The sequence below is a fragment of the Dipodomys ordii genome, unplaced genomic scaffold, assembly GCF_000151885.1.
Source record: "Dipodomys ordii isolate 6190 unplaced genomic scaffold, Dord_2.0 Scaffold15, whole genome shotgun sequence".
Lineage (NCBI taxonomy): Eukaryota > Metazoa > Chordata > Mammalia > Rodentia > Heteromyidae > Dipodomys > Dipodomys ordii.
In genome coordinates, this window is record NW_012267231.1 from 16,295,571 (window position 1) to 16,305,411 (window position 9,841).

Below are 9,841 nucleotides of genomic sequence, written 5' to 3' on the forward strand. Positions count from 1 at the left end.
GCCGCCGGGACCCCCACCCCGACCCCGCCGGCCCCGCCATGGCCCTGAAAGGCCGCGCCCTGTACGACTTCCACAGCGAGAACCAGGAGGAGATCAGCATCCAGCAGGACGAGGAGCTGGTGGTCTTCAGCGAGAACTCTCTGGATGGCTGGCTGCAGGGACGAAACAGCCGCGGGGAGACCGGGCTCTTCCCGGCCTCGTACGTGGAGATCGTCCAGCCCGACGCCGCCGGCACCGACCCTGCGGAGAAGCCGCCGGCCGGCCGCCCCGGCCGCCCCGCCAGCCCTGCCCCGGGCGCCCCGGTGGGTTTGTACAGCAGCCCCGGGGTCGCCAGCCCGGCCCGGAGCGGCGCGGGCTTGTACTCCAACCCGGGCAGTTTCGAGGAAGATGACGATGACGACTGGGACGATTGGGATGATGGCTGTACGGTGGTGGAAGAGCCCCGGGCCGGCGGGCTGGGCACCAACGGGCACCCCCCGCTCAACCTGTCCTACCCGGGCGCCTACCCCGCCCAGCACATGGCCTTCCGGCCCAAGCCACCCCTGGAGCGCCAGGACAGCCTGGCCTCTGCCAAGCGAGGCAGCGTGGTAGGCCGCAATCTGAACCGCTTCTCCTGCTTCGTGCGATCCGGGGTGGAGGCCTTCATCTTGGGGGATGTGCCCATGATGGCCAAGATTGCCGAGACCTACTCCATCGAGATGGGTCCACGGGGCCCCCAGTGGAAGGCCAACCCGCACCCGTTTGCCTGCTCGGTGGAGGATCCAACCAAGCAGACCAAGTTCAAAGGCATCAAAAGTTACATCTCCTACAAACTCACACCGACCCATGCCAGCTCGCCCGTCTACCGGCGCTACAAACACTTCGACTGGCTGTACAACCGCCTGCTGCACAAGTTCACGGTCATCTCCGTGCCACACCTGCCAGAGAAGCAGGCCACAGGCCGCTTCGAAGAGGATTTCATCGCCAAGCGGAAGCGCAGGCTGATTCTCTGGATGGATCACATGACCAGCCACCCGGTGCTGTCCCAGTATGAAGGCTTCCAGCATTTTCTCAGCTGCCGGGATGATAAGCAGTGGAAGATGGGCAAACGCCGCGCCGAGAAGGACGACTTGGTGGGTGCCAGCTTTCTGCTCACCTTCCAGATCCCTACAGAGCACCAAGACCTCCAGGATGTGGAGGACCGCGTGGACATCTTCAAGGCCTTCAGCAAGAAGATGGACGACAGCGTCCTGCAGCTGAGCACCGTGGCCTCCGAGCTGGTGCGCAAGCACGTTGGGGGATTCCGGAAGGAGTTCCAGAAGCTGGGCAGTGCCTTCCAAGCCATCAGCCATGCCTTCCAGATGGACCCTCCCTTTAGCTCAGAGGCCCTCAATCACGCCATTTCTCACACGGGCCGGACCTATGAAGCTGTGGGTGAGATGTTTGCGGAGCAACCCAAAAATGACCTCTTCCAGATGCTCGACACGCTGTCTCTCTACCAGGGCCTGCTCTCCAACTTCCCTGACATCATCCACCTGCAGAAAGGTAAAGCCTCAGGGAGAGCAGGCGAGGCCTCGCCCGGACGGAGTGGGGTCATCTTCCTAGGCTAATCTCGTTTACTCACTGGGCAGGTGTGTTGAGACTGAGCTCTGGCAGGGTGCTATTCTAGGTGGAGGGTTATTGCACCCAGCTGATGCTTCATTCTTGAGTGTGTGTATGCATGTGGACGTGCACATGAGTGCCTGTATTGGGACTCGAACTCAAGGCCTAACTGCTGTCCCTTAGCTTTTTTTCTGACTCAAGGATGGTGCTCTACCACTTGAGCCACAGCACCACCACTGGCATCTTGCTGGTGTTCATTGGAGATAAGAGTCTCCTGGACTGTCTTGCCCTGGCTGGCTTCCAACCAGGAATTGATTCTCAGATCTCAAGTCTTCTGAGTAGCTAAGATTATAGGCATGAGCCAATGTCTTTATTTTATTTTATTTTTTGGTCAGTCATGGGGCTTGAACTGAGAGCCTGGATTCTGTCTCTGAACTCTTTTGCTCAAGGCTAGTGCTCTACCATTTAGAGCTACAGCTCCACTTCTGGTTTTCTGCTGGTTCCTTGGATATAAGAAGAGTTTGACGGACTTTCCTGTATCAGCTAGCTTTGACCGGTGATCCTCAGATCTCATCTTCCTGAGTAATTAGGATGACAGGTGTGAGCCGCCAGCACCGGGCTCAGGCAATGCGTTTTAACTCTTGGCAGTTCACTTCTTTACTGGGTTTCTGCCTCATTTACCCCCATCATGCTCTGAGCCTCAAGGCTGTGTTCTGGAAACATTGATGAAGTTAGGGGGCTGGGTACAAATACCTTGGAGAAACTCCCCCATGAGTTCAGGGACCCAGAATAGAGCTCATGCACACACAGTTATCTCCCTCCCCCCCCACCCCTCCAGCTCCCCACTGCCTGATTTCCCTGCTCCACCCACCTGTGAGCCAGGGACCTTATCTGTGTGGGAGGGTCTCTGTCCTCCTTCCCCTCCTTTCGCTGGCTGGCGTGGGAGGCTCTGGTCCTCAGCGGGGTGGTTGCTCAGGGAGTCTGGCCCAGCTGGGACTGTCCCTGCAGCCAGCTCCCCAAGGACACAGCCCAGATCTAGGCTCTGTTCAGTTCCCATGGTCCCCTCCGTGGGGGAGGGGCACTGTGGCCCCTGCAAGGGCTGACTGGGAATTGCTAGGAAAATGATTCATCTCAGGTCACATGGAGCACCAGGCTGGGCGGGGGTGGCCAAACTAAAGGGTCCCAGCGCTGCCCATAGGGCTCAGTACCATCTTCCCTTCCCTTTCTTTTTGCCTGTCCTGGGGCTTGAACTCAGGGTCTGGGCACTGTTCCTTAGCTTTTTTCCACTCAAGTCTAGCACCCTACCACTTAAGCCCCACAGCTCCACTTCCAGCTTTTTGGTGGTTCATTGGAGATAACCATCTCACGGGCTTTTCCTTGCCTGGGCTGGCTTTGAACTTGAATCCTCAGATCTCAGCCTCCTGAGTTAGCTAGGATAACAGGTGTGAACCCCTGGTGCCCAGCGAGGTACCTGGACTTCTTGTCTTTCTTAAGGGGTGATTTAGGGGTGACTACAGGTGGCTGGGGACAGCGGATGTCTGAAGAGAGGTGTGGTTCTCTCTGGGGCTGGGTGGTAACTTGGTTTGCAGGGCGCTGGGGCTGGTTTCCCAGGCCCTAAGGCCCTGAGGTCAGGCCTGGCTTAGTGGGGAGTTTTTATCTGGGTGGGGCCCTGGGCCCTCCCTCTGGTCTTGCCAACACTTTTCATGCCCGTAAACCCCAGCAGTCAGAGTGAGCAGGCTGCCATTCTCACCAAGCGGTGACTGCCAAAACTTCTAGGCACCTGTGGCTCATGCCTGTCATCCTAGCTACTCCGGAGGCTGAGACCTGAGGATCGAAGTTCAAAGCCAGCCCGGGCAGCGAAGTCCTTGACACTGTTAAATCTCCAGTTAACCTGAAAAAAAGCCAGAGGTGGAGGTAATAGCTCAAGTGGTAGAGCATTATTAGCTTTGAGGGATAAAGCTAAGGGACAGTGCCTAGGCCCTGAGTTCAAGCCCTAGTACTGACATATTCTGTCTCTCTCTGTCTCTGTCTCTTTCTCTCTCTCTCTCTTCTGCTCCTAGCCTGCTTTCTCCTCCTGCTTCTTTCCCTCCCTCCGTACCTTCCTCCCTTCTTTCAGCTCTAGGAGATACAAGTCCCGAGTTCTAGTTAGCTTGTGCCCCTGGGAAGTGCTTTTTCCTCTTTGGGCCTCGTTTCCTATCAGTGAAACAGGAGAAGGCAGCCTGGGAGCTGTAGCCTTCAGAGGCGGAGCTCCTGGGAATGTAGGACACATTAGACCTGGCTGGTGGGGGAAGGGGGCCAGCGTGCTGGGCCTGGGAAAGCTGGTTCAACCAGCTCCTTGGCTGGTGTGTTCCTGTGTGGGCAGCGAGAGGCTGGGCATCGTCAGTAAACAGCTGTCTGTGCTGGGGCAGTAGGGCAGCCCCATGCCTGTGGCTCCCAGAGGGAATGAAACCTGGCTGACCTCTGTTTCGTTTTGTTTTGCTCGTCCTGGGGCTTGAACTCTGGACCTGGGCATCGTCCCTGGGCTTTTGTGCTCAAGGCTAGCACTCCACCACTTGAGCCACAGCTTCACTTCTGGTTTTCATTGGAGATAAGAGTCTCATGGACTTTCCTGCCCAGGCTGGCTTTGAACCTTGATCTTCAGATCTCAGCCTCCTGAGTAGCTAGGATGACAGATGTGAGCCACTGGTGCTTTGGCCCTTGGTAAGTTTTTCTCCTCAGTCTCCACGTTGGTAAACTGAGATGTGGAGTCTGATTGATGCTAAGATAAGGCTACCAGCCTGCTCTGCCCACTGGCCCAGCCCCTGGATCCCAATTCAGGGGTCCCTTAGAGGAGCAATAACTAATAATTAACTTCTTAACTGGGGGTATTTGGGGGATGAAAAGGGACCCTAGTAAATAGTTTATCCTGAAAGCTAGGCAGTATTAGCTCACGCCTGTCATCCTAGCTGCTCAGGAGGCTGAGAGTTCTGAGGATTGAAGTTCAAAGCCAGCTCAGGAAGAAAAGTCCATGACTCATTTTTTTTTTATTTTTGTGGTCATGGGGCTTGAACTCTGGGCCTGGGCACTGTCCCTCAGCTCTTCAGCTCAAGGCTAGCGCTCTACCACTTGAGCCACAGCTCCACTTCCAGCTTTCTGGTGGTTAATTGGAGATGAGAGTCTCATGGACTTTTCTGCCTGGGCTGGCTTTGAACCATGATCCTCAGGTCTCAGCTTCCTGAGCAGCTAGATGACAGGCATGAGTCACCAGTGCCTGGCTTAGTTCATGATTCATCTCCAATGGGCCAGCAAAAAGCTGGAGTGGAGGTGTGGCTTATGGGGGTCGAGCGTTAGCCTTGAGTGAAAAAGCCAAGCAAAAGCTCAAAGCCCTGAGTTCAAGCCCTAGTGTCTGTCTGTCTGTTTCTCTCTCTCTCTCCCACCACCTTCCTTCCCTCCCCCCTTCCTCTCTCTCTCTCTCTCTCTCTCTCTCTCTCTCACACACACACACACACACACACACACACACACACATATTATCCTGAGAAAACAAGGCTCTGGGACAAGGCAGGATCTGTGCCACCAAGAGCCAGCATGGGACAGGAGTGGGCCCTGAGCCCAGCGCAGCCTGGCACTGATGCTGTCCCTTATCACACAGAAGAACACAGAGATAACTGGATAGCAGAGCCCAGCTGGCGCCCAGGAGCTCTGACTCGCCAGCCAGGCTGTTTCCAGCCAGCTGGAGGATGGAGCTCCCCTGGGGATGGGCAGCTGGAGCACAAGGGAGGAAGCTCCAAGGAGACCTGGGCTGAGAGCTGGAGCACCACCCCCAGCTACCATCCTGGGTGCACCAGAGCCAGGCCCAAGACCACAGAGTATCTTCAGAGTGGCCATGGGGTAGAAGCTTGGCCAAGGCAGCGTAGGCCAGGTGGAGGCCAGCTTGTGCCCAGAGGTGGGTGCATTCAGTCTCTGTGAGTTTTTTTTTTTCTTCTTTGTCAATACTGGGGCTTGAACTCAGGGCCTGAGGGCTGTTGCTGAGCTTTTTCAAGCTAGCACTTTGTCACTTGAGACACAGCTCCACTTACAGTTTTCTGATGGTTAATTGGAGATGAGAGTCTCATAGACTTTCCTGCCTGGGCTGGCTTTGAACTGCCATCCTCAGATCTCAGCCTCCTGAATAGCTAGGATTATAGGCGTGAGCCACCAGCACCCGGCTTAAAATGTTTTTTGTTTTTTTTTCCTTAAAGTGCAAGATCCACCGAGAGCTGGTGGCTTGCGCCTGTAATCCTTAGCTACTCAGGAGGCTGAGATCTGAGGATCGTGGTTCAAAGCCATCCCAGGCAGGAAAGTCCATGAGTCTCTTATCTCCAATAAACCACTCAGAAAACCAGAAGTGGCGCTGTGGCTCAAGTGATAGAGCGCTAGCCTTGAGCTGAAGAGCTGAGGAATAGCACCCAGGCCCAGAGTTCAAGCCCCACAACCGACCAAAAAAAAAAAAAATTAAAGTCAGGGTACAGGTGGCTGACACCTGTAATCTTAGCTACTCTGGAATCTGAAATTTGATGATCACAAAGCTAGCTGGGGCAGGAAAGTCTTTGAGACCCTTCTCTACAATGAGCCACTCAGAAAAAGCCAGAAGTAGAGCTGTGGCTCCAGTGGTAGAGCGCTAGCCTTGAGCAAAAGAAGCTACAGGGGTGCCCCATTGCCCCTGGATTGGGAAGGCTTTGGAAGTGCCGAGAGCATTTTCTGTCCTCACAAACCCTCCCTACCTCCTTCCTCTTTGCCTTGGAGATGTCCTGTTGCCCCTCCAAGAGAAAGAACCAGAAACAAATACCGCCCCCCCCGCCCCCAGCCTCCTGCATTGGCTTCAAGGCAAATGTTTTAATTCAGAACAGAATTTCATTAACCAGCTGCTAGTGGATTCATTCCGCTTTTTCCACATTGGATCTCCTGCCCACGTGTATTCCCCTTCTGCCGCACTTTGTCATCTGGTGATTACCACCCTCTCCTCGTCTCCCCAAGGGACCTGGGGTGTAGAGTGGGCTGGGCTTGCATGTGAAGGAGACAGGACAGGTAGTCTAGAATGGGGGGGGGTTCAGGCATCTCCCCAAAGGTACCAAGGGAAAAGGCTCTGCCATTGTATAGAAGTGACACCCGAGCTGGGTCTTGAATTATGAATAAGGCATCCTGTGGGCGGAGAGGTACAGTAGGAAAGATCTAAAAGGGTTTGGTGAACAAGGAATGGGGGCCAATTCCCTAAGGCCTCCCGGACCAGGGGAATGGGTGTGGATCTTGGTTTACAGGGGGTGCCAGTTAGGGCACCCAGCTGGAGGGGCGTCTTTGGGTACCACGCAGGACAGACAGACTGAGCCAGGGTGGAGAGATTTTCCTGGCAGCCCAAAGGTGAGCCAGGAGCCTGAGCCCATCAGGTAGATCGAGGTCTGATAGGAGCTAAGGGAGTCAGGGAGGACAGTTCATGGGGGCAGGCGCCTAGCCCCAGAGTTCACGTCCACGACCGACAAAAAAAAAAAGGAAAGAGACCTTCTAAGATGCCAGGCACTGTTGGCTCACACCTGTCATCCCAGCTACTTAGGAAGCTGAGATCTGAGGATCTCAATTCAAACCCAGCCCAGGCAGGAAAGTCCATGAGACTTTTTTTTTTTTTTTTTGGCCAATCCTGCGGCTTGAACTCAGGGCTTGGGCACTGCCCCTGAACTTCTTTTGCTCAAGGCTAGCACTCTACACTTGAGCCACAGCACCACTTCTGGCTTTCTCTATTTATGGGGTACTGAGGAACCAAACCCAGGGCTTCATGCATGCTAGGCAAGCGCTTTACCACTAAGCCACCTTCCCAGCCCTGTGAGACTCTTATAAATCACCAAAAGCCAGAAATAGAGCTCAAGTGATAGAGTGCTAGTCTTGATCCAAAAAAGCTCAAGAGCACACAGGCCTTACTTCAAGTCCCAAAACCCGGCACAGAAAAAGAGAAAAGAAAACCAAAACAAATCTAGCAGTAGCCAGTCACCGGAAGCTCAGGCCTGTCACTCTAGCTACTCGGGAGGCTGAGATCTGAGGATCTGAGTTTGAAGCCCGCTGGAGCAGAAAAGTCCATGCAACTCTTGTGTCCAAATAACTAGCAAAAAAAAAGCCAGAAGTGGAGCTGTGGCTCAAGTGGTAGAATACCAGTCTTGAATAGAAAGAGCTAAAAGGACAGTGCCTAGGTCCTGAGTTCAAGCCCCAATTTTACACACACACACACACACACACACACATGTGCGCGCACACGCACACACAGCAGGAATGTGGTTGCCAGCAGCTGTCAGGGCTCCAGGATTGGAGGGAGTGATAATCTGTTCTGTACAGGGTACAGAGTGGGGGACCCCAAGGGTGGCCTTCAAGGGAGAGGTCCGAACCAGGCTGCGGGAGGGTTCTCCTGCCCTTGAAGGGGGTCTAGGTCAGACCTCAGCCCTAAGCTGCCTGCCCTCCCTCCTCTCTGCCCTGCCCTACCCCCCCTCCCCCCGCCCTCCCAGGTGCCTTCGCCAAGGTCAAGGAAAGCCAGCGCATGAGCGATGAGGGCCGCATGGCCCAGGACGAGGCGGATGGCATCCGCCGGCGTTGCCGGGTGGTGGGCTTTGCCCTGCAGGCCGAGATGAACCATTTCCACCAGCGCCGGGAACTTGACTTCAAGCACATGATGCAGAGTTACCTGCGCCAGCAGATCCTCTTCTACCAGCAAGTGGGCCAGCAGCTGGAGAAGACCCTGCGCATGTACGACCACCTCTGACTGGGGGAGGGCTCCCCTCCCCAGGCCCCGTCACTGCCGTCCACCCCATTCTATCTAGCCAGGAGGCTCCAGCATGGACGAGGCCCGGGGCCTCCTTACCTCCTGACAGAAGGGTCACTGGAGGAGTCCCGGGTCGCCCCTAGGGAAGTCCCGCCTACCATGACGGGTCCAGGCTCCTCCAGGCCAAAGCCCAGGCTGCTGGTCAGTCACATGGGCCGGGCCTCTTCCCCTCTCCCCGAGATGCTCATTCGGCGCCCACCCACTTCCCTGTTCTTTCCTGGACACTGCGGCCCGCTGTGGCTCTGGGGACCACATGCCAGGCATCCAGGCCGGGATGGGGCTGGTCCTGCAGGAGTCCCCATCCCAAGCAGGGGGCAGTGTCACACAGGGGGGCACCCAAAGAAATGCACATGCTGCAGACCTTCTGCAGGACGGGATCGCCTCCAGGGAATGGGGGACATTCCAGCAGGGTCTTGGAGAATGACAGGGACTCCGCTGGACAGTGAATGAGGAGAAGGCTCTGCTTTACCTTTCTTTTCTTTTCTTTTTTGGTCAGAGACCAGGATTCGAACTCAGTACCTGACGCATTTGCTCATTGGCTAGTTCTCTACCAACTGAGCCACGCATCTGTTTCCTCCATTAACTTTCCCAGATCCCTTTAAGACTCCCTCTGGGGGGATTCTGGCCTGTAATGGCAGAAGGAAGGGCCCATCTTTGGCTCCTGTGTCTTGGCTTTTTCTACCTTTACTCTGTCCCCTACAAGGGGGGCTGCTGGTCACCTCCTCTTTTGGTCTTCACTGCTGAGCCCCACCTTTTCTTGATTTGGCTAGGAGATTTTGTTGTTGTTGATGATGGTCCTGGGGCTTGAACTCAGGGCCTGGGTGCTGTCCCTGTGCTTTTTTTTTTTTTTTTTGCTCAAGGCTAGTGCTTTACCAAGTTGAACCACAGCACCACTTCCAGTTTTCTGGTGGTTGCTTGGAGATAAGAGTCTCATGGATTTTCCTGCCCCATCTGGCTTCGAACCTTGATCCTCAGATCTCAGCTTCCTGAGTCGCTGAGATGACAGGCATGCTCACCGGTGCCCGGCTTGGCTGGGGGATTCTGCGGCATCTCTTTCTGGATTCAAGGTGCTAAGATGAGCCCTCCTAAAAATGGCCAGATTACTGAGGGGAGCAGGCTGAGGTTTTCTGCACATTCTCCAAGCAAACCCAGCCTAGCAGGGATCTCTGTAAGTCCAGTCTTCAGTCTTCACACTCTTTCCTATTGCACAGTGAGAAAACTAAGGAGAGAAAGTGGGGGGCCGTGGGGGCCCCCTGCCCTCTGCCAGCCTTACTGAGAGGCAGGCTCTGCCCTGGGCAGCTGCCAGCCTCTTACCTATGTTTACGTCCTGAGGGATTTCTGCCTTCCAGGGGATTGACCTTTCACCTCTGTGCCCTGTGAGGTCAGGTCTGCTCCTCGATGCTGTCCCAATCTCTTCTCTCTTCTATTCTTGATAAAGCCTTT

At 55.2% G+C, this 9,841-nt stretch overlaps 1 protein-coding gene across 1 annotated transcript; it reads left to right on the forward strand.

Annotated features, from left to right (window-relative positions):
• On the forward strand, window positions 1–9,241 carry Snx33 (sorting nexin 33). Its single transcript, XM_013011995.1, has 2 exons — window positions 1–1,524; window positions 8,085–9,241. The coding sequence occupies exons 1-2, from the start codon at window positions 39–41 to the stop codon at window positions 8,336–8,338; spliced, it is 1,740 nt and encodes a 579-aa protein (XP_012867449.1). The 5' UTR covers window positions 1–38; the 3' UTR covers window positions 8,339–9,241.
• The last annotated feature ends 600 nt before the right edge of the window (window positions 9,242–9,841 follow it).

Coding starts and splice junctions, on each gene's coding strand:
- Snx33 (XM_013011995.1), top strand. CDS start 39: ATGGCCCTGAAAGGCCGCGCCCTGTACGACTTCCACAGCGAGAACCAG. Junction 1,525..8,084: donor CATCATCCACCTGCAGAAAG/GTAAAGCCTCAG, acceptor CCGCCCTCCCAG/GTGCCTTCGCCAAGGTCAAG.